General features: G+C 43.4%; 1 protein-coding gene across 3 annotated transcripts in view; it reads left to right on the top strand.

Moving 5' to 3' along the window:
• Nucleotides 1–23,717, top strand: part of trpm7 (transient receptor potential cation channel, subfamily M, member 7) — a 31,564-nt gene extending 7,847 nt beyond the window's left edge. Inside the window, exons 4-40 of one of the 3 annotated variants that reach the window (XM_076155302.1) lie at nt 363–570; nt 915–1,128; nt 1,993–2,117; nt 2,251–2,422; nt 2,811–2,985; nt 4,742–4,865; nt 5,068–5,140; nt 6,391–6,491; nt 6,875–7,009; nt 7,125–7,178; nt 7,266–7,406; nt 7,605–7,739; nt 7,834–8,111; nt 8,200–8,428; nt 8,930–9,085; nt 9,376–9,519; nt 12,004–12,132; nt 12,280–12,531; nt 13,573–13,747; nt 14,436–14,562; nt 14,691–14,869; nt 15,029–15,161; nt 15,277–16,058; nt 17,237–17,331; nt 17,490–17,586; nt 17,745–17,821; nt 17,962–17,999; nt 18,641–18,669; nt 19,172–19,225; nt 19,782–19,826; nt 19,993–20,058; nt 20,861–21,144; nt 21,449–21,531; nt 21,856–22,061; nt 22,243–22,294; nt 22,421–22,527; nt 22,735–23,717. In XM_076155302.1, the coding sequence (XP_076011417.1) occupies nt 363–570; nt 915–1,128; nt 1,993–2,117; nt 2,251–2,422; nt 2,811–2,985; nt 4,742–4,865; nt 5,068–5,140; nt 6,391–6,491; nt 6,875–7,009; nt 7,125–7,178; nt 7,266–7,406; nt 7,605–7,739; nt 7,834–8,111; nt 8,200–8,428; nt 8,930–9,085; nt 9,376–9,519; nt 12,004–12,132; nt 12,280–12,531; nt 13,573–13,747; nt 14,436–14,562; nt 14,691–14,869; nt 15,029–15,161; nt 15,277–16,058; nt 17,237–17,331; nt 17,490–17,586; nt 17,745–17,821; nt 17,962–17,999; nt 18,641–18,669; nt 19,172–19,225; nt 19,782–19,826; nt 19,993–20,058; nt 20,861–21,144; nt 21,449–21,531; nt 21,856–22,061; nt 22,243–22,294; nt 22,421–22,527; nt 22,735–22,850 (5,590 nt within the window). In that variant the 3' untranslated portion in view covers nt 22,851–23,717. Of the gene's footprint in view, nt 1–362; nt 571–914; nt 1,129–1,992; nt 2,118–2,250; nt 2,423–2,810; nt 2,986–4,741; nt 4,866–5,067; nt 5,141–6,390; nt 6,492–6,874; nt 7,010–7,124; nt 7,179–7,265; nt 7,407–7,604; nt 7,740–7,833; nt 8,112–8,199; nt 8,429–8,929; nt 9,086–9,375; nt 9,520–12,003; nt 12,133–12,279; nt 12,532–13,572; nt 13,748–14,435; nt 14,563–14,690; nt 14,870–15,028; nt 15,162–15,276; nt 16,059–17,236; nt 17,332–17,489; nt 17,587–17,744; nt 17,822–17,961; nt 18,000–18,640; nt 18,670–19,171; nt 19,226–19,781; nt 19,827–19,992; nt 20,059–20,860; nt 21,145–21,448; nt 21,532–21,855; nt 22,062–22,242; nt 22,295–22,420; nt 22,528–22,734 lie in introns of those variants that run through there. The other 2 variants (XM_076155303.1, XM_076155305.1) reach the window with 2 other exon arrangements.
• Nucleotides 23,718–24,199: the final 482 nt, after the last annotated feature.

Here is a 24,199-nt window from a genome sequence, read left to right on the forward strand (position 1 = left end):
TCACTTAAGGTAGCAGAAGCAGCTGAGAAACAAGAACAACTGGGTTTACTCAAAGATTTGCATGTAATACATTACAAAAAGTAATCCAATTTGTCACTTGTCAAACCACCTATCCAATAGTTTCCCTGTAAATCCCAAGGTTCCCATTCATATCCCAGAAGGTTGTAATCTTGCTTATCTGAGTGATGTCATGATGTCACTGTTGCTGGTGGCCTTAGACTGATAATAACTGCACATCACCCCCACTCATGTCTTTGTCCTATTCCATTATTGCTTTTTTTTAAAATATTAATATTACTATGTATATATAATATAAAATATTGACATACTTGCCAGTTAATGTGATTCTGGTTGCCATGAAGGTGCTGCTGCGGGCGGCTGGTGCGCCAGCATGTTGGCTTTACTGCCAGCTTGGCCACGAAGTACTCGGACGTGAAGCTGGGTGAAAATCCCAACCTGCCCATGCCTGAGCAGGAGGAGTGGTCGGTGGAAAAACACACGGAGGAGAGTCCCACTGACGCCTATGGTGTCGTCAACTTCCAGGGAGGGTCTCACTCCTACAGAGCCAAGGTAGGAATGCAGTTTCCTCTGTGTTGAACAAAAGGTAAAATGGATTGTGGTAAGCTGGATAAAAAGACAAGGAAAGTTGTTTTTAAGCACATGGATTAAGTGTTGGCAGGATGTCTTTCGTTTCTTGAGAAATAATCATGAATAACTTTGAATCTCTTGTGGAACACCATCTTTGTGATGTTGAAATGTTGTGGGTTAGCTCACTAAATAGAAGTTTTGCTCCCTAGTGTGTATTATTATTCTTAAAATTCAGTTTCAGCACATATTTCACTCTCTAGATGAGTAAGACTACACACAGCCGTTGGCCAACTTCTAACATATTTGTTTGTTATGCCTCTGCGCAGTATGTGCGTTTGTCCCACGACTCACGGCCAGAGAGCATCCTGCGTCTGATGCTGAAGGAGTGGCACATGGAACTTCCCAAAATCGTCATCTCTGTCCACGGGGGAGTTCAGAACTTTGAGCTGCATCCACGCATCAAGCAGGTGGTGGGCAAGGGCCTCATCAAAGCTGCAGTCACCACCGGGGCCTGGATCCTCACCGGAGGGGTCAACTCAGGTACATATTCAGGAAGGGTGACGTATAGAAAATCCAATTCCCCCCCACTGGCTGTGATGTTTGTAGAATGTTATGGATGCATATTACAGACAGACAGTCACACAACTCTAATAATTCTCTAATAATAATGTATTAGGTGGTTATATTGCGTTATTGAAGTCAGTGGTGGTTTTCTGCTGTTTATCTCACCATCAAGCCCAACAGTTGTGGAAAGTGACCTGTAAAACCACACAAAACAAACCAGAAACTTATGAAATGTTTAGAGAATGGGAAAGTGTCAATACCAACATAACCATACAGCAACATTCAGTCACCATCTGGGTGTACATATGCAAAAGCGTGTTTATTATCTAAGCTGTCGCTTATCGATGCGCTGATGTAGCAGAAGTTGTAATACTGGGCTTTAAGCATGTCGTTTGGCTGTGTGTCGTGGCTGAGGTGTGTCTGCCGCCACATGTGGTCTGATCATAGTGTTTAAATCATTACTCATAGGGTCAATTACCCAGACCAGCGATTACTTCTAATGCCTCTCTGGCACCCAGGCGAGTCGGGATGGTTTGCTGTCACACAAATTACTGATGAATCCATGGTGCTCCTTAGCTGAGGCTTGTGGGTCATGACTCCAGGACGAATTCATTTGTTGTGGACTTGTCCCTTGGCCAGTGTTTTGATCACTTTGGCCTCTGCTTGTTTGTCATTTCTAAGGACAATTTGTTTATTGAATCACTAATCAGAGTTTGACCATTTAAGTTTCCTTGCAAGGTTAAATTTTATGGAAGAAATATAATCTTTCCCTTCCATGAGGTGATTAAAGCATTTCTGGTGGCCAGAGGTTAATGACTGATTCTCGCATCCTTCTCAAAGGTGTGGCGAAGCATGTGGGAGATGCTCTTAAAGAGCACTGTTCAAGATCGTCAAAGAAAATTTGCACTATCGGCATCGCTCCCTGGGGAGTCATTGAGAACAGGAATGATCTCAGCGGGAGAGACGTAAGACTAACTTTAACTTTAATCTCTAATCTAATTTTGTGATAGTCTTTATACTATTGTAGATTTATTTACTAACCTCCTCAACCTCTTCTCCCAATTTGTGATGGTCTGTCCCTGTAACTTCTCGCTGCAGGTAATCGCTCCGTATCAGACCCTGCTGAACCCACTCAGCAAACTGAACGTTCTCAACAACCTCCATTCCCATTTCCTCCTGGTGGATGATGGAACAGTGGGCAAGTACGGCGCTGAGGTCAAGCTGCGGCGAGACCTGGAGAAGCACATCAATCTCCAGAGAATACACGCACGTAAGACAATTTTGAGTACTTCAAGTTTTCCTTTGCTTTTCATTGATCGTAATCATTAAGAATGAAAAGATCACAACCTCTAATAGAGGCAGATCACTAGTTGTCTGCTTCTTCTGAGATCATGCTGGAACATGTTATATTTACTAACTTAATACTCTGTCCATGTCGTCATACTAAGACAAGCTGCTCTGATGGATTTGGCTTCAACATGCAGCCAGTTTGTCCTTTCATGAATGAAACGGGATGATAACTACAAGCTGTTATCATGTTAACCTCTGACAAACTGTCTACAGGGCGGAGCTGATTTAACAGTGTTTTTTTTGACTGAGTGGAAAAATGAATACTGAACCAAATTTAAAGTGGAGTCTCTGTGTGTACATATTTCTAGGCATCGGTCAGGGTGTCCCAGTCGTGGCCCTAATCTTAGAGGGAGGGCCCAATGTGGTCCTGACTGTACTGGAGTACCTCCAAGAGAGCCCTCCTGTCCCAGTGGTGGTGTGTGAGGGGACGGGCCGTGCTGCTGACATCCTGGCCTACGTCCACAAGCAGACGGAGGAGGGAGGGTAGGACAACACACACACACACACACACACACACACACACACACACACACACACACACACACACACACACACACACACACACACACACACACACACACACACGTCACTATGAGTAAGGGAGAAAGTGCAGATGGCAGCAGGCCGATTGGGTGGGAGGAGCAAAATATATTTCTGTGGTTTGTATGGCAATTTGGTAATTTCGTCTAAGTAATGTTTGAAACAATTTACCTCCGTCTTTGTAAAATCCCTAATGAAATAATGGAAAGAAAAAAGGAAAATATTGTCTAAGCATATTGTAGCCTGCAGAGAGTTGAATAAATAGGATTAAATAGGATGTAAATGAAAATATGAAGGCTCTAGTCTGGTATCTTAAGACTTGTGGTTTGAAATAGGTGTTAGAGACTGAGGTACTTGTAGATGTAGGTTCTCACAGTCTTTCTCTGCCCCTCCTTTGCGGACAGTGTTGTTGGTGGCTTCCATCTATTTTTGTCCCAGAAGGATTTGTTTTCTTTTAGCAACCCAACCACAGCTTAGTCTGTCATCAAAGAGCAGAAAACAGTACAGCATTTGACACGACGCATTTGAGTATAATCTGCAGACGGACATTATAAGCCAGGGAAATGTACATGACTGCTAGAAAATGTTTTTAATTCATGTTTTCAATCACCTGTTCATGAATGTCCACTCCGTCCCATGTGATTAATCCTTTCAGTGGTACTGCTGTGTTTGCTATGATTTTAAGTTTGTTGGTTTTTGATGTGTATCCGGACTCACAAATGAATAATAATGCGTTACATGAATACAGTGACTGAGTAATCTGATACACAGCTGTGGAGAAGGTTGGCCAAAAGCTCAAGTCACCATGGCGACGTTCCCAACTAGAGACTTAAAAGCCACTGTTTATCCCAAAGTTGCTTTGCTAAATCAGTATTGACTAACTTCCTGTGGCAGCCTCCTGGTGGTTGAGCTGTTTTGTCCTCAGCTTCTATTTGTTGAATGTTTGTCCTTTTCATGTGTACTGTAGTTAAAAATGGATTCCCCTGTGCTTGGTCACCTGGTTGTGTGTGAAAAAGAAGAACTTTATACTATATATAATACTATAATAATACTACTACTATTATAATACTTTGTTCCACGTATTATACGACTGCTTGCCTAATACTTAATAATATTACACAATACATACATTTTAAATTATTTATTTTTCTAATTACAAGCTTTCACTGAGTAGTCCCTTTGCTTTTAATCTGCACTAGTTTAGCAACTGTGCTGTTACGTAAAGAATGGCAGCAAAGTCGGCAACCTGTTCAATGTTGAAGTTAAATTGCACATTTACATTCATTGTGAAATGTCACATTCAGAATTGGACATCTTACGTGATGATGACCTTGACCTCTTTTTGATTTTCAGTTTGAAAACCTGAAATTGTCGTCTTGCCGGGTAAAGTCTAGTTATGCTAGTTTGTAGCGACAGTTCTAGTAAGTAGCTAGTTAGCGAGCTGGGAATAGTGAGAAGCTGCCTGCAACTCTTAAGCGTAGTGACACAAATTAGCTAGGCTATGTAACAGCGGGGCCATGATTTGTCAGTTCGCAAGTTCAGCAGTCATTATTAATAAATGAATTTAATTTAGCTTGGTAATAGAGGGATCACATTGCTCAACACCTCGCACAAAGTGCAGAGGGAATGTTGACACTGTGCTCTTATCCAGAGACGCCAAACTGTTTTTTAAAGCTAAAACCACGTGCTCCTTCTGTAGACGTCTTCCTGATGGAGTGGAGGCTGACATCATCGCAACCATCAAGAAAACCTTCAACTTCAGCCAAAGTGATGCCATCCATCTCTTCCAGACTCTGATGGAGTGCATGAAGAGCAAAGAACTGGTAAACTCATCCAAACTCCTGTTCAAGTTGCATTTCCCCCCATTTCACTGACAATGAAAGCACAGTGAAAGTATGGTGATTATAGGTCAGCTACTAGATTAATGAATAGAAATTAGAAACGTAATGTTTTGTTGCGATACACCAAACCTCTGTATAGTGATTGTGGGAACATGCTGATCTAATTTAGCCTGTGTTTGGATAGATCACTGTGTTTCACATCACCTCAGAGGACCACCAGGACATCGACGTCGCCATTCTGAGAGCATTACTCAAAGGTCAGTAGGGGACTTCTTTCTTTCTTTCTTTTTTTCCCCTCTTATTGTTCTCTTGCTTTTTTTTTTGATAAAGGTGCTACGTCCTTTCAGCAAAAGTCACGTAATGTTGATTCAGTCTATTCTTACCAAGCAGCGTTCTGGTTTTAAAGAGGGTCGTTGGCATTGCGAGGTTGAGCTTTCGCGACGTTGCCGTGTTTTCGTACTGATATAGATATGCTTTGAGAACAGATTCCCCCTCCCTGTGTGCCCTCCTCTTTGTGTTCCTGAGGAGATCATGTTGCCAGCGTTCACAGGCTCGTCCTTATTCCAACTCCTTCAGTCTTTTTTTTTTTTTTTCTTTGAAACCACATGCCTCAGTACTGGCTGTCTTCAGGTTGAGAAAAGGGGGGAGCATTCAGACAGACCTGAGAAATTCTTACTTTGATCCTGTTGTGCTGTAAAAAAGAAAGGGAAATAGCAGGATCTTTTCAACATTTTTTAGTTTAATCTCAGTAGTTTTTGTTTGAACACAGTATTGCTTCATCCTAGGTTTGTAAATCATTTCTCCACTGGAAAAGAGATGTTGTACTCTCTAGACAAGTTACGCAAATGTCAGAAAGTATAGACCCTCTTTGTGTCACTGTAGCATTTAGCACGTTGCTCGACATCCAATCTCGTTTGAGTCACTTTCAATTTAGAAGAAAGCCAGGAAAGTCGCTGCAACTCATTCACCTGCTAGTGAAATAGGTTCAGTCAGACACTAAAGACTGTTAGCGAAAATCACTGAAATGACCACTTGAGCAAATATTTGTCAGCTAAAACCACATTCATCTTGGTCAAAGAGTAACTTCTCCTGAAAAAAGAGCCCTGGCCCCAACCCTTCAAAAGACAAGTTAATGCTGTTTAGAGATTTCCCCTTTACCAACCTGGTATTATTTCATCACTTTAAATACCCCTGAACACTGAACAACAATTATCTAACCTGCTGAATGTTGTATATGAAGGGGTCAGTAGCCATCGCTATTTCTAAAACTCGAATATCAGACACATTTTGCTGTTTATGTATGGATTTGTTTGAGCAAACCAAATGCATTGGAGTTCAGACTATTTGTTATTATGACAATTTAGGCAGTAATAAGTTGCGTGGAAGAAATCGAGTAGGCCACATTGGTATTACCCTGTGTGTCTGACAGCAAATACATTGTTAACATGGCTTTGCTTGCTAAGGAATTTAATACCTGTGTGTGCTTGTGTATTTTATTTTATTTTAGGCACAAATGCATCTGCCTTCGATCAGCTTGTCCTGACTCTGGCCTGGGACCGTGTAGACATTGCCAAGAATCATGTGTTTGTGTACGGACAGCAGCTCCTGGTAGGTTCTTGCATGTGCATGCATTTCATGCATACACATGTATTGTATATGCATATACTTGCGCATGAGTCACAACTCGCAGAAATGTTCACTTTGCTCTGAACTCTTTAGATTTTCCCTGATTATCTATTGAGCAGAATGTGCACAGTGCAGAGCCATGGGACTTGGCTTGGGCAGGCTGCCATGAACCGCTTGTCTTACCTGTAACATAAACCCGATCTCATTTGTCTTCATGAGCTGCCCTCAGTGTGGCTCTCCTAGCTTTTACATGAAAGGCAGAAAATGTTTATCTATATTGTTTGTACTGTTTTATTTCTATATTGTTATTGATAAAGATTTAGCTGTTCATAGTAACATGTCTGCTTTTGTTTGTGTGACTATAGGTGAGCTCCCTCGAGCAGGCAATGCTGGATGCACTTGTCATGGACAGGGTGGACTTTGTCAAGTTGCTCATAGAAAACGGTGTGAGCATGCATCGTTTCCTCACAATCAATCGGCTGGAGGAGCTCTATAACACGGTAACCCTAGACATTCGCCTGCCGCTGTGGTGTAATTCTAATACATCTTTATGCAACATTGTAATGCACAATGTTAGTTTTTAACTCTCTTTCTCTCTCATTTCCTCTATTTTAGAAACAACCTCCGAACAATCCAACTCTCCTCCACCTGGTTAGAGATGTTAAACAGGTAGTTAGTCAGCACACTTAAGTTTAATCTTTGGACGGCAGTGTTACCCAGAGCTAACATTTTTGTGTAACTGTTAACTTCTTGTAGGGTAACCTGCATCCAAACTATAAGATCACTTTGATTGATGTGGGCCTGGTTATTGAGTTCCTGATGGGCGGGACTTACAGGTGCAACTACACCAGGAAACGCTTTCGGATCATTTACAACAATCTCCATGGCAACAGTAGGGTGAGTTGAAAAATTAGGGCCATGCAATACTGGCCTCATAATGAGCAATATCTAGATACTTAATAATTATACATGAAGTGATGGTATGTGTACATGTAAGATTTTACCTTCCAAAATGTTTGTAGCCTGTGATTTCAGATTTTCAAATGTACAGACAGTTTTAAGCCAATAATGAAAACATGAACTTGTCCCACACAGAGGTCGGGGCGTCACACAGCAGGTCCCGGTTCACATTTGAGGAAAAGCCACGAGTCTTTTAGCATGCAGGCTGACAAGAAAGAGAAGACTAGACACAATCACTTCATCAAGACTGCACAGCCCTACAAACCCAAGGTAAACTCCCGCCGTCCCAATATAGGGAATTAAAGTCATCCTGTTCAATAGGACATGTGAAATGGGGAAAACTCACTCTCCCCTCTTATCTCAGCTGGAGTCTTCCACGGAGCAGAGCAAGAAGAGGAGCAAGGAAGAGATTGTGGACATTGACGACCCGGAGACGCGACGCTTTCCCTACCCTTTCAACGAGCTGCTGGTGTGGGCCGTGTTAATGAAGAGGCAGAAGATGGCTCTGTTCTTCTGGCAGCACGGCGAGGAGAACATGGCTAAGGCTCTCGTGGCCTGCAAGCTCTGCCGCTCCATGGGCTATGAGGCCAAGAAGAGTGATGTTGTGGACGACACGTCAGAAGAACTCAAGGAATACTCCAAGTAAATATTCTCGTCAGATGGTTGGGAAAAAAAGTGGAAATTTCATTTAAAAGGTACAGGGTTAATAAGCCATACTGATGTTTTCCAGTGAGTTTGGGACATTAGCGGTGGACCTGCTGGAGCAGTCCTTCAGGCAGGATGAGACCATGGCCATGAAGCTGCTGACTTACGAGCTGAAGAACTGGAGCAACTCCACCTGTTTAAAGTTGGCTGTCTCATCCCACCTGCGACCTTTTGTGGCTCACACCTGCACCCAGATGCTGCTGTCAGACATGTGGATGGGAAGACTTAACATGCGGAAAAACTCCTGGTACAAGGTTCATGTTCAATCTAGTTCCCTCTTTCTTTTTTATTACAAGATGATTGAATGTCATTTCAGGGCTGGAACAGAGATTTGGCTTTCAAGTGAAATCCAAAACCTCTTGAGGTTTAAAACATATATGCCTCATAACATATTGGATAAACACCCTGATTGTTTTGAGGCATGCGTGAAAAGAATGGCTGCAGTTGTAGCGCTTTAAGTTTTAGGAAAGCCATTATGTAATTGCATCACAAAACAATGAATAATCAGTCTTTTTGTTTATCTCAGGTGAAATTGCTACACGTGCAGCACGTCCCTAACAAGTGTTGTTTTGTGGGACCAATAACATCAGATTGTTGAATGAATTTGCATAATTGTGGTTAATGTTTCAGCGGGGCAGGATTGACTTGGTGTGGGTGTAAGCATGTCATGTATGAAGAATTGGCATATATGAATGAAATGATTACCATGATGAATCCAGCAGCCCCCACCCATGTGTTTATGTATTTATGTGTAGGTGATACTGAGTATCTTAGTTCCTCCTGCCATCCTCCTGTTGGAATACAAATCCAAGGCTGAGATGGCCCACATCCCTCAGAGCCAGGACGACCACCAGATGACCATGGAGGACAGTGAACACAACTTCCAGAACATTGCCGATGACATCCAAATGGTTAGATTCAAACATCCGCTTACATGTAACTCAGAATGTCTGTATTTGTGCTTTTGTATATACAGTAGTTGCCCCTTTGATACATAGTCATTCACTTCAGAATATGCCAGACTATAGCATTACATGTTTTAATCTGTTCAATTATCTGTTTTGAGCCTTTAACCTTGAATTTGTCACATTGCTGTCATACATATGCTTTCATGACATTCAATTCCTCTTCACTTTCCCAATTTATACTCTTTCACCCATAACTCTGTCTCCTCCTCTTTTTCTTTGTCTAATTTGAGCAGGAAGTGTTCAAGGAGCCCAGATCCCAGGACCATGTGGAAGTGAAGAATGACATGGAGACGCATATTCGCTCTAGGAAACTGCCCTTGACTAGGAAAATATATGCCTTCTACCACGCTCCTATTGTCAAGTTCTGGTCCAGCACGGTATGCAGATGATGCACACACACAACACTCATCTGTCCAACCATCCATTTTTATTTTGGTTGGGTATAATCGGCAATAGTTGGTGGGTTATAAAGTTTGCTTTACTGTGGCTATCGGACCATAATGAAGTCCTAAAGTCACCAAACATCCCCTATTCCTTGGCTGTGTCTTGATATTCTGCACCTGAAAATCAAATATTTCCCATTCTTTTTGACGCCTCAAGTCTTTGTGCAAAATCGCTCGCTCTGTTTTGTTCTTTCCAGTGCCTTCGCAAAGGCTTTCCTTTGGTCACGTGATTCCTACGTAGTTAGAGCACACAAAGAACAATCCATCTAGTTCACTCAGGAAAACAGAGCAAATGTTTGCGCTCCGTCAAATGCAATCAGTTGTGTCCATGGATGGGGAGCGACTGAGGGATCGTGTCCTAGTAGCTACGCTGGATAACTGTAGGTGATGATTAGAGAACATTTAAACAGTATCCTAGGGAAAGAGGCACTGTTTGATAACAGAATAGCAAATATGGCTTAGCTGGACAAAAGCTTTTAAGAGCAGAGGAACAGGATCCCGCACTCACCCCTCCCCTGATGTAACACAGAAATAGAGGCATCAATCAAAAGAGTTTCACATTTCTGTTTGACCCATAAATCTCAACCAAACTGGCTGTCGCAGAGCTTTCTATGACAGCAAGGTGCAAGCTGGCCATCTTACAAGATGTTGAAATGCACAGACTAAAACATTCAGTGCAAACAAGCACACCCTGTTCTATAAGCAGCTCACACACTTGGAGCAGCAGACCCACACCCACGTTTCATACAAAGATTATCACTCATCTTGCCTGGCTTACTCTAATGTTTATTCATACATGTAAGCCTGGGGCTTGTTCTCAAGGACTCAAGAGTCATTGTGGTATTTATTAGCATGGTCAGTGTTGTTTTTCAGGCTGTTCAAGACTGAGACATGCTGATACCATCACTGAAACTGCTTTTCTACATAGCAGAGCTAATTCGAGAGCTTATCTACATCTGCTGTACCTGCCTCCAGCCTGATCTTGGCACTGATGAGTCTTCGCTCCACACAACACTTACCAGTTACTTACCCATAAAAGGGGAGAGTTAAAGTCTGGTTTTCCAAAACTTCTCACCTTTCATGTCAAGGTTCAGCAGTTCATGTCAAGGTTCAGCAGTTCAGCAGGTAGAATGAATAATAGCATGAATAATAACAATTACATACCGTTTGCACCCTCTGACCAGATATTTAGAAGTCTCAACAATTTTTTAATGTTGCGATAATACTCTTTATTGACAATCGCTTTACATCCTGTGCAGCTCCCGATGGTTCTGGCAGTATATTCTCTCTGCAAAGCAATTTTTAAATATTAGGAATGTATTACTGGCTGTGTTGACCATCAGGGCATTTACATTTAAACCACCCGTCGGTCAGAAACACCATGCACGACTCCTCTTTATATAATCTCCTGAGCTCCCCACCCACTTGTGAGAATGGAACTTTGCGTAGAGTTGGGAATTTCACAGGAGACGGGGAAGATGAAATTTCTCTCCTGCGCAGGCCTCATCCACACAGCTAACCTTCCCACTGAGCACAGAGGGATCGGAGGCCCAGCGCATACGGCAGCTCATTTGCTCCTGACTCAAAGTGCTGAGCTTTAATCTCCGTCGGTGTGCCTCGGCTGACCCTGCTCTCATGAGATTTCACAGAATTTAGATGCTCTCTGCCAATATTTTACACCGCTTCTGTGTCTCCGTCATTGAGAGCTGAGATATACAATCACAGCATGATACTGAATTGCTTATCTTTTGAGCTGTAAGAATTCGGATAGAAAAACGGGGAAAAGGACCTTGATATGCGCCGCTATGAATTCCATCTTCCACCCTCTCTTCCTCAGTAGAAGTTAAATCACTGTAAACATCCCTTCATAACTATCAATATGCAACGCCAACATGAAATGTGTGGATGGCCACAGTGGTGTTATGTGTTGTGAATGAGTGAGGAACATTCTTTACGGTTACTTATGCTATGAAGTAGATGTACGAGTAGTTAAATGATTGGCTGCTCTATTGATTATCATGTCATGGAAATCTGTATGAAAAATACTCTTAAGAAATTACATAATGCATTCATATAATGTGGCCCAACTTTTTTGCTGAAACAACTATTTCTACTTATTTTCTATTTGTTTGAGCGTGATCCTGCCTTTGTAATCTCTTTGGCATACCTTTATGGTTGAATACATTGCTTAAGAGTAATAGATCCATGCTTGGTCTATGGGGGATGTAGAGTGCGACACACAACCTCAGCTATTTTAGCAACCGTGGCAAGAACCCATATTAGTTTTCAACCTAAGAATCCGTTCTTTGGAGCACACAATGAAGCTGGAGGTCCACTCTGGCTGGACAGGGGTTTTAGTTTGTATAATAATGTATAATAATATATTATGCTCTTTGGGTGTGTGTTTCCTTTGGTCAGCTCTTCTACCTGGGATTCTTGATGTTCTACTCCTACGTGGTCCTGGTGAAAATGCCCGAGTGGCCGTCTCCTCAGGAGTGGGTGGTCATCCTCTACATCTTCACCTCGGCCATTGAAAAGATTCGAGAGGTTTGTGGATTTGTAGTCACTTTTTACATAGACAACAGATGATCTCTCTTCTCTCCAAATAATCTGTCATTGTCCAAATTTTTGACAAAACCAAGCCTGGACTCCTTCTGTGAAATGACCGCTCTTCATCCTTCTATCCTTTTTTAGATGTTTATGTCTGAAGCAGGCAAAATAAGTCAGAAGATAAAGGTGTGGTTCAGTGACTATTTCAACGTCTCAGACTTCCTGGCCATTTTCACCTTCTTCATCGGCTTTGGCCTGAGGTTAGGTGGAGGGGAAGCCTTTGTCCCCGGGAGGACAGTTTACTGTCTGAACATCATCTTCTGGTACGTCCGCCTCCTGGACATCCTTGCTGTCAACCAGCAAGCAGGACCGTATGTCATGATGATTGCTAAAATGGTGAGTTGTTGTTGAAATAACGTTTTAGTCATTTTCCTCTTGCATATACACAAGGCCTTGGCTTCTAATGGGTGTCTGTGTGCATGTCCTCACCTGACTTGCCTCCGCTCAGAAGCCCATTAAGCTGCTTACAGTGTTTTTGCCTTAATCCTAGTGAGTTGGGCGTACATGTAGACTCATTGACTTTGTGATGGACATGTCGGTGTAACAGGTCTTTTAGGTCATTTGATCATTTTCCATTCTCATTTTCCTTTACATTCCTGTAAAATGGGTAACTTTGTAAGAGGATTTATGATCAAACGATGCTGAAAGATATTCTATGGTTGCATCTGCAGCATATATTACTAGATGTAATAGTGGTGACATAATTTTCCATCATTGTTACAATAAGAAATGATAAAACATAATCCTATTATATTGCCATAAACAAAACCATGATCATATCAATGATGGGACTGTTTTTGCTATATTTGATGTTTCCCAATTTACTGAAATCAATGTTTTTATGTGGTGTTTAATTTTTATTTATTTTTGTCAACACAGCTTTAATTATGTCAATACTCTCATTTACTCACACCTTTCATGTCAGACGACAATCTGAACCTACAAAGGTTCATTCAGAGCTTTCATCTTCTTTTGGATTCAAGATCAGAAATATCTTCACATACAGACACACCTGCACGATAGCACATACATGCTATTGTTTTAGCGCTTTGCCTTTAGGGTTTTCTCATTTACTTGTTCCTTTTAACGCTTCTGGAAAAACCCATTCAATTTTGGACTGGTCAGCCTGTAGTTGGAGCTGTAGGAACCACGGTAACATATTGGCCTATACATTTTGAACTGTAAGTCTCAGAATCAAAGTCATTTCGTGTCTGGAACAAACCTGATAACAGTTGTTTCAGGCCATATGTTAACATGTGGTGATTCATTTGCTCATTGAGATTTAGATAACATAATTCATCCATGCTTTTACCAGGTAATGTATTGCTTGTCTAAGTATCATTTCATGTGCCTCAGTATGTGTAACATCTTTTACAGGTAGCCAACATGTTTTATATTGTGGTAATAATGGCCATTGTGCTGCTGAGCTATGGCGTACCCAGGAAAGCCATTCTCTACCCAAGCGAGGAGCCAAGCTGGACGCTGGCCAAAGATGTGGTCTTTCAGCCATACTGGATGATGTACGGGGAAGTGTATGCGTATGAAATCGACGGTAAGGACGATGAGACTGGTAGGGGAGATTACGAGGGTAAGGACGGTTTTATTCAAAGTTTCTCACCACCGCATGATCGCTGATCGGCACCCAAAGAAAACACTGGAAATCAAACCCACGACAGCCTAATCACTACCTCCCCTCACCACCTCTGTCACACAACACGGATTCACGTGCAGGAACAGCCAGCACTGGGCGCATCTCGGTGCATTTGGCTGCACCGCAGCATTGACTGGCTCGACTCAGCTGCAAATGGTCCCGATAAAAGGCTGTGATCAAAGCGTCCTGAGTCGGGTGCACGTGAAACTCAGGTGGAATAAAACACCTGGCTGTGATCCATAACCTGAGCTGGCATCTTAAGGTTTCACACACCACTGAAATTGCTCACACGGTTTATCACAGTAACTATGACTTCATCCTTAGAAAGGCAGAAGGAGGCAAATAGTCAGATGTCTTTCAGGCAATGCTAAGATTTGTTCATATTTGACTGTAAAACAGAAATGACCACTTAACGATTCCAATTAAGTTCAGTTTAGTTAGTTATTTTAATGTTCCACTTATTCCTAGCTGCATTGTATTTCTTGATTGTATACTGAAGTCTGTAGCTACTCAAGTGTCAATAAGGGAGCTGATTGAAAACATTGCAATGTGTAGGACATTATGCTTAATGGGCTTCTTCTCTTCACAGTGTGTGCCAATAACAGTGAAGTGAAGTCTCTTTGTCAGGCTGGCGTGTGGCTAACTCCACTCCTACAAGCAGTCTACCTCTTTGTACAGTATATACTGATGGTCAACCTTCTCATCGCCTTCTTCAAGTAAGAGCAAAGTGTCAGGCCACTCCCATGTGAAACCCTGCTGCGCTTCAGGGTCTCGTACATTTCTGCAACTGCACGTTCACTTCTTGCGGTATCGCCCATGTCGTCGCTTAACTTCTCTGTTGCAGCAATGTGTATATCCAAGTCAAGTCCATCTCTAACTTGGTGTGGAAGTACCAGCGCTACCACTTCATCATGGCCTACCACGAGAAACCTGTCCTCCCACCCCCCTTCATCCTCCTCTGCCATATTTACTCTCTCTTCTGCATGTGTCGAAAGAGGAAGAAGGAGCATACCTACGGACCAAGTATGAACACACAACCGACGGTTTTGTGGCACAAAAAAGTTTTTAGTAGTAGTCTTTAAAGTCTTTTTGCCATAAATGATGGATTGATTTTGTTGAAATATGCACTCAGTTGTCGTTTGATGTGTGTATAACATTGTTCATCAATCCCTTTTCCTTCAGAGCTGTTTCTCACAGAGGAAGACCAAAAGAAGCTACATGATTTTGAGGAGCAGTGTGTAGAGACTTACTTTCATGAAAAGGATGATCAGTTTCACACAGGGAGTGAGGAACGCATTCGTCTTACCTCAGAAAGGTGAAATTCTCATTGCTGATCCTAGAGTGAAAGCTTTTAATAGCATTTTATGGTTTTATGCATAAAGAATAACAGCTGAGCTGTGGGAGACTAAAGGTACTTTCTGTCTTTCTAGAGTTGAGACCATGTGTATGCAGCTAAAAGAGGTTGGGAACAAAGTCAACTTTATAAAACGCTCTTTGCACACACTGGACTCCCAAATCGGCCACCTCCAGGACCTCTCAGCTCTGACCGTGGACACTTTGAAGGGCCTGACCGCTCAGAGGGCATCAGAGGCCTGCCATGTCCACAATCAAATCACCCGGGAGCTCAGTCTCTCTAAGAACGTGGTCCCCAGCCTAGGCCCTGTGGCAACAGACACTGGCCCCCATTCCAAATCCTCTGTGATGGGCAAACGTAGTGTTGGGGCCTACTTTGGCTCCTCTTTTCCCCTACCTGGAGTCAACATGGCAGATTCTCTGTTTGGGATCGGTGCAGGGCCACAAAGTATCCGAAGAGTCGGGCTTGGGACAGGACCGGGACAGGACCCAAACTTAAACCCAGCATTGAGTCCAGAAAGGAGGGGTGGTTTTGGGATAGGGCATCTAGCTGCAGAGGCTGGCTCCTCAAGCAGCACCAGCTCAAGTGCCTTCGTCCCTGGTGCCGTGGCCATTTCCCCCCCGGAGCTACGTCTGCGAGGCCACTCCTTCACCCAGAGGCAGCTGACCCGTCCACAAGAGCTGAGCCATTCCGACTCCCCCTCCAGCCTGCCAAACGTGCCATCGCATGGAGCTCAATTCCACATCAGCACCCCTTCTCAGCCCAGTGGCTCCAGCCACCCTGAACTCACCCTAGCTCGGCTTTACCAACAGCCCGTCCCACTAGAGGGCACCACTGTAGAGTTTGGGGCATTTGTGGGTAAGTATGAGAATGGAGGTGAATGTAGTGTTGAACAGAGGACAAAAGAGGAGGAGGAGGATGATGAAAACTGTGAATGTGTCTATCCTACTGTTATTGTTATTTCCCAGACTTCGAGCTCTGCTCGCCCTGTTTGCTTGCCTGCTTGCACTGTGAAGCCTGACAACATAGAGGGGTTAGGAAACGGAGACATAGGGGGGGAAGTGAGTGGGGGTTACGTGAATGAGGCATTCTGCGATGATGAGGGCACATCGTGCTCTATGAGTAGACAGGATAGAGAAACAGAAGTCACACTGGCTGCCTGTCAGATGACCTCGCCTCCACAGAGCGATAATGAAAACAGGAGCCTGCCTTGTGTCACTGCCCCTGCTGTGGCACCCAGGAGAACCCACAGAAATATGAGCAGGGAGGAGAATGTGTCCAGACCACCTGCTTCACCAAAGTCCTGCTATGAGGGTCAGAGTGGGTCAGAAGTCCCCCTAAACAAGAGGAAGACAGGAAGAGAGCCAGACACAAAGAGAGGTTTGATTTTCAGTCTGAGTTGGGCATGTCCGTTTCCCAGATCAGGATCCCAATAGAGCTTTTGCTGTTGCTTTTCCCTGTTTTTCCTCTGTCTGGATCGCTTCTGTGGGCACTTATTCTCTCTGTTGGTGGTTCTGAAGTTTTCAAATTATGACGTGACGATGGCAGGTACGATTGGTCGACTGATTGAGGTGTTTGGTCCTAACCCTAAATTGTTGATCATTTGTTTGGTGGTGGTGAAGGTGACGGGTTTCTAACCTCATCTTAAATCAGCATTCTGGTGATGTGAGTAAAGTGGGTAGCTCAATACATTTGATGTCATATGAGACAAACATGAAGTAACTATAAGAGACAAATGAGGATGGATTTCAGCTGTGTTTGAGATTGTGATTAGCCCTGACTGAGTCCTAATTGTGCTGATGCTGCAGTCTTTATTTGGTATTCTTACCTGAGTAATACAAAAACTACATATAATTGAGATATGCCCGGGTTTGTCTTTACGGTAGGGAAGTAAAATATAAATTAGAAAAAATACGTCACTCCTCATTCTGAGATAAATCTTTGGAATGAGCATGCAGACGTCTGTGCTCGCTGGTCACCTGTTTGCATAAACTAAGACCGACAATGGTTCTCTGACTGTTTTTGGGTTCATCCAGGACATAAAGACAGTGTGGAACTCCAGCACTCCTCACCCAAAGAGTTTGCCACCTCCAGCAGGCGGCAAAGCCCAGCCACACGCAACAGACAACAAGTATGTGTGTGCATAGATCCTTGGTGCACATATGTGTCATGGTATATGTGTTGTTGCAATGATAGTTTCATAATTAATCGACTGTATTTATGTCATAAATCATTCTTTAACTTACCTTCTTCACCTTCTGTTCCCTGTCTGTTTTGTTCTGACCACAGGGTCATCCTGAAGGTCATGGTCATATGAGAACAGTCAACTCGTACGCTGGCTTCACAGAGTTGGACAAGACCCCGGCCTTCCTCCATCCTGACTTCAGTAAGCTCATTAACAATAAAAATGAACACTAAGTATCTGCTCAGTATTTGGTCTGTTGAGAAAGATCGTCGCACTCAAAGAGCACTCATTGAAGTTATTCTTAAATGATCAGTCTCCCTGTCGACTCATGGCCATCTTGATTGTGTCGTTTCCTGTAGCTCTCACTAAGAAGGACAGGAGCAGAGTGTCAGCCGAAGACATCCTTATCCGTGAGGACCCCAGGACTACAATACTGGTCAGTTACTTGTATGTATGTGTGTGTGTGTGTGTTTTCACCACGAGAAAATAGAAAAAGTCCATATACATTTTAACTTGGCTAACTTCACCGATTCCAGTTTTCTGCCATTGTTTAACAACTTTTTGTTTATCTACCAGGAAAGAGTTCAGGTCAAGTCAGCACAAGCCAGCAGTCTGTAAGTATCCTGCTGCTGCTGCTGCTGCAACAACCACCACTACTAATACTACTACCACTATCACCACTACTACTATCACCACCACCACCATTACTACTACTACTACTACTACTACTACACACAAAACAAGCAGGCAAATGTACACAAGTGCACGTGTATGTGAGAGACGGAGCGGTTCATATCCGATTTCATGTCACGTCTGATGTTTCCTTGTCTCTCATGCTTAAAGCCGGCACATAGTGATACATACTTTCACACTCTGCTGTATTAGATATCTTGCTGATGATGGCGTTGTGTGGTATAAAGGGTTCACTACAGTGGTTTGAGCACATATAGTTGATTGCATGTTTGGCTTAATGAACTCAGGTTAGATCCTTTTCAAACACTTTTTTTCAGAATATGTTTTGTGATTTGAGTTACTTTACTTGAACCCCCTGTTGTGCTACATGGCCGTCCTCCTCATGGTATGCATAGGCTCAGCAATCAGGTGGCTGCTTGAGTGCCCATGTCAGGGTTTTGTAACACACACCCCTGTGTATAAATACATGTGCCCTTATGTAGATTTGCCAACACTGTCTCTGTCATGCACTGATATGCAACCCTCTAATATCTGCTCTCTGATCTCTCTCTCCTTTTGTCAGCCGAGCCCCTGGGGACGATACACTAAATGGTAAGACTTGTAGTTTCAGTGTCTTCGGTCCTCCGGCAGGATTTAGAGAGTCAGACTCGTTCCCTCTGGATCGGCGGGTCCAGTAGCATTCCCTGGATACCACACACACACTCTATAGTGACATTCAAGCTTCCTCATGTCTCCATCCCATGTGCGTCACGTGTGTGAAATACTCCATCGTTGTCCTGCAGATACCAGAACAAACACAAATTGCAAAACACGATTCAAACATTTGTCCTCCCTTCTGTGTCGAGTGCTGCCAGGGATTTGCATTTTCGCAGAATCTTAGAAATTTAATCCAAACCAGGAAAACTCTGGAAAATTGATTGACTGAACAATTTTTTTCAGTTGTTGTGGCAAGCCCGAGTGTTGTGATTTTTGGAAGAACAATGGAAAAATGAATGATTCCAGAGCCAGACTGTGAACTCTGCCGCATGATGCTGATAGTTAATGCAGGTGTGCCGGATGAAAGCTTCATGCTTTTCTCCTCCTGTGGTTACAGCCGCAGTGTCTCAGTTCACATCACGACACCCCCACCTGGGAGCCAGAAAGGACTGTGAGTAACCAACACTGACCAACCAACAACAGCGCCGTCAATCATCAAACCCAAAATCAACCCCAGCCAGTCAATTCCATTAATTTCACCAGACCCCCATAATGGAAATTGTCACAGGAAGATCAATAATCACCCTGATATTGCCTGATTACATCATAATCTGCAGATGATAACCCTACGGTGCGTTTAATCTTGCGCGCAGGAGAGATGGTGGATTTCTCATACAGGAGATTTACAGGGACGATCCATGGAGAATACACATGGATGAAACATGACATCAAATCATTCTATTAAACATGCTACCTGATTATGAATGCGAGACACAATGAAAGTCCATTTTTGTCCCGCAACAAAAGTCCAATTCGTTGGATTTGGCTGCGCACGAGACCGCAGACCGGTAATGAAGCATTGCAGCGACATCTACTGGCTGATGCTGTAACAACACGTGTGTTTTCAATCAAACACGCGTCCAAATCATTATTACCATTGGCATATAATCACTAACTTTATTTCTCTTTGTAAAACAAATGTTAACAGCCGACCTCTTTCTCCTCAGCTATTGGTTCACCTTTCAAGCCCATGGAGAGCTACCAGTATTCAGGTGAGACTGGGATTCTTACAAACTCATGCTTTTAAAGTCTGTTGGTAAGGTACACAGTGAATTGTTTTAAAATGCCAACATTTATAAAAGGAGGATATTGGTTATGAATGTTGGAACGCTGCATGTACTTCAGGAAGGTCAAACTTCTTTGTTCCATCTCCCGCAGCTGTGGAGCGAAACAACCTGATGAGGCTGTCCCAGAGTATCCCCTTCACCCCAGTGCCCCCTAGAGGTAAAGCCTGACTACAGCACATTCTTTACTGACATGTCGGGTCAAGCGAGAACACCGCAGAGGTTCAACCCCCTTACTGTTCTAGAATAAGGAAGTTGTCAGATAAGATAACTGGTTCCTGCTGCCAATCTCCACTCCCACACCTGGAGGGTTTTTTTTATCTCCCTGTGTGTGTGTGTGTGTGTGTGTGTGTGTGTGTGTGTGGATTTTATGAACTTTTTCTTTTTATGTGAATTTTATATGATATCCTGTATCAAATCCCAGCCTTATGCTTGAATCCTACGTTCTGGACTTTAGCCGCTTCGAACGTTGTCGCATGACAAGCAGCTAAAGTAAATAAGTGGCTGTAGAAATCTGGAAAAACCCGTCCAGCCAGAGAAACTAAAATGATAAAAACACCCATTGATATTAATATTGGCACACGGGGGATTGGTTGGTGCTCGTGATCTGTGTCATCTGGTTGTGTAAATAGACAAATGTTTGCCAACGGCTCTGTGCCTGTGAGTTTTTCAGCGTTTTTGCTTCCTACTTGCCAACAAAAAAACCTTTAAGCATTCTGAATTGAGGCGATGAAGCATGAGGGGGATTTGTGAAAACGACCTACGTAGGTTTTGTTCGTTTGGATCCACTTGATAAGAGTGTTTGTCCTTTTAATGCAATGAAAAGCACAAATCATGGAATCAAACGGACTGCTGTTCTCAGACTTGTATTTGTTGCGTAAACGCAGGAGGAGGCCAGTGTGCCCGTTGAGCAAATGGACACTGAGGCAGCGTAGTCTGATTCATTCCGTTCTTTCCTTTAGGGGAGCCGGTGACCGTGTACCGTCTGGAGGAGAGCTCACCCAACACCATTAACAACAGCATGTCCTCCTGGGCCCAGCGGGGCCTCTGCGCCAAAATAGAGTTCCTCAGCAAGGAGGAGATGGGCGGAGGACTGAGACGGGCCCTCAAAGTGCTCTGCACCTGGTCCGAGTACGACATCCTCAAACCAGGACACCTGTACATAGTCAAGTCCTTCCTACCCGAGGTGGTCCAGACCTGGCAAAGCATCTACAAGGAGGAGACGGTGCTGCACCTTTGTCTCAGGGTAAGGACCACACAAAGGCAACATCACAGTGGGAACACATTCTACAAGACATTCTCCCGCTCTGTGTGAGATGTTCAACATCGCAGTTCTCGTAGTTTTAGTGAGATTGGAGAGTGTTGTGACTGATATGAAGCACGCAGACAGTCTAGTAGAATAAAAGGATCTGTAGCCTCACAGCCTAAAGCGCTGCAACTTTGACATCTGAAGCATTGTGCCACCACAGGAAGTGTGTTTGTGCTACAGAGGTGAGGTACTGTGGCTATTTTAAGGTGTATTTTAACAGCGTTCCTCTGTGTTCTTCCAGGAAATACAACAACAACGAGCTGCTCAGAAGCTAACATTTGCCTTCAACCAAATCAGGCCGAAGACAATTCCTTATTCACCAAGGTAAACGCACCCATCATTCATCTGTGCACACACAAGGTGTGGCAAAGTAACACTCATTTATTTGGTAGAAGTTGAGTGATGGATATTGGCAAGTATCAACATGAACCAGTCCAACAGACACACACTTCCTGGCCTATGCTGACTCTGAGTAACAAACCCTAGATTATTGCTGATCCAGATTCTTAAACTGGGAAAATCTCCCAAACTGGGTCACGTCACAATTGTTGTTGTTGTTGTTGTTGCCGAGGCCTCAACTTCTAAAAACTCATAAATCAATTAGATTCTCAGTAGACTTTGAGTTAAGAGCCGTTCCCTCTCTTGCAGGTTCCTGGAGGTGTTCCTGCTCTACTGTCACTCTGCTGGTCAGTGGTTTGCCATAGAAGAGTGCATCACCGGGGAGTTCAGGAAGTTCAACAACAACAACGGCGATGAGATCGTCCCCACCAACCTGCTGGAGGAGACCATGCTGGCCTTCAGCCACTGGACCTACGAGTACACACGAGGAGAGCTGCTGGTGCTCGACCTGCAGGGTAAGAGGGGCCACGAGTCCACACACACACACACACACACACACCTCCAGAACAGTTTGTCGATCTGGTAGTGGTGCTAAAACATCAACAGTGACATTTTGTCAATAACTTCAGAATCTACCACAATAAACTCACAAACTAGTCTGCATTATAACTTATTTGTGTGTTTGTTTGTGTGTAGGGGTTGGGGAGATCCTGACAGATCCTTCAGTCATAAAGAGCGGTGAGAAGGGGTAAGTGCTGTGTTTCCTCACACAAATCCTCCTCCTCTTCCTCCTCCTCCTCCTCCTCCTTTTGTGCCCGACAAATGCAGTCAGACTGTGATGTTGTGCCTAACCGCTGCTGTGTGGCTCCTCCAGGTCGTACGACATGATCTTTGGACCCGCCAACCTCGGGGACGATGCCATCAGGAACTTCCGCGCAAAGCACCACTGTAATTCCTGCTGTCGGAAACTCAAACTTCCCGGTGAGTGATGCTCCCAGGGTTCCTCACAAAGCAACGCTGAGATGATGGGGTCACATATGGAAGAGCTTTATGCATTTCAGATAACGTTTCAGTAACACAGGCCCCCAGTGGAACTACATGCTATCTGTATTCTGCTCGCCCTGTTCACTCCAGATAGTTTTGTCGCCTGATATTCATTCTTCCTCCCTCTGTCTTCACGTTTGCCAGATCTGAAGCGAAACGACTACACGCCCGATAAGGTGACATTCCCGCAAGAGGACCCGTCCAACTCGGGCGGTGGGGCGGGCAAGGAGTCCCGCCAATCCATGCGACTGATGCTGTGATCGGGTTCCCACCCGGAACGCGGAGAGATCCCGAGGCTGCGTCGTCCCCAGCAAGTTCAAGTCTAAGCCAAGGAGCAGGACGATCCAATCAACTGGAAGAATCACACCAGTGTTTCCATGGAAACCTGTGCATGTAGACTGTGTAATGTTTCCGTCGGTCCCACATGCTGTATCACATACAATTCAACCATCATGGAAGGAAAGAAATGTTTTTTTAATACATAAACGGGGGAAAGTTTTAAAGATATTTTGTACACCATTATGTTATATAAATATATATATATATATATATGAACTGGATATTAACAGGTACAATGTCACTACAGAGGGTCTGTTATTTATTATAAAGTTTGAGAAGTTGCCTTGTTTAAAGAAAAAAAAATAAAACAAATCTAAGTGCATTGTACATCTCTGTTACAGCAGCTTGACAAAGGAAAGCCTGCTGAGAGTCACGCTGCAGGGCTGCAGTTTGCCAGCACGTTTTTATAAATGTACATAGAAGACTTGTATCACTTCTTTTTGTCTCTTAGTTAATGGAAAATATACATGAATTTGAAAATCTTGTAAAATATGGGCAGATTGCAATGCAACTTTTACAGAAACATGTATGTCATTTTATTGTATCGAAACTTCAAAGTGTGTCCACCAAAAATGTTCATGTTCGTGTTACAAAGGTACTATTGCTTTATCTTTGTCATCAAAAATTGTATGAGGAAATTAAGATCTAGTGTATCTTATAGATACCGTTATCTGGCATGAGCGGAGCAGATTCAAATATTTTATTCAGGGGAAATGAGAAACGTAAGGGTATGACTGTATATATTTTGTACTGTATCTCATTTTAAACTATTAAAATGTTAAAATGTTCTCTGTGTCAGTAGCGTGATGGATGACGGCTCATCTTCTGCAGCTTAAGATGCAGCGTATATTAGTGGAGCTCATTCAGCCATGATTCACATACAGAACAGGATCTCTACCACCAATGTTTGTACTTCCAATACTACTATGAGTCAATCATGTAAGATGAGAACTGGTAAATCTGAGCGGTACGCAGGTGGAGGCAGAGGGTTTGATGTTTGTAATGAGGCCGCAGACTCCTGAGTCGGGCTGACACACAAAAACAAAGGCGTTTGACTCGTCTGATACGTTCTGAATGAAGCCTGATGTGTGTGTGTGCCCGACGTTAACGCACCTGCCTGCTTATAATCAGATGGCTGATAAACAAGTACTCTCTAATTCCATCCTATACTGCAACTGTGAAGCCACTGCTTCTGCTTCTACCACTGCTAAAAGTGCATAACTCCTCCAAGCCTAACAAAGCAGATCTTGTTCCTTAATTTACTGACTTT

The sequence above is a fragment of the Genypterus blacodes genome, unplaced genomic scaffold, assembly GCF_046128005.1.
Source record: "Genypterus blacodes isolate CSIRO-AG114 ecotype Tasmania unplaced genomic scaffold, CSIRO-AGI_Gbla_v1 ptg000067l_1, whole genome shotgun sequence".
Lineage (NCBI taxonomy): Eukaryota > Metazoa > Chordata > Actinopteri > Ophidiiformes > Ophidiidae > Genypterus > Genypterus blacodes.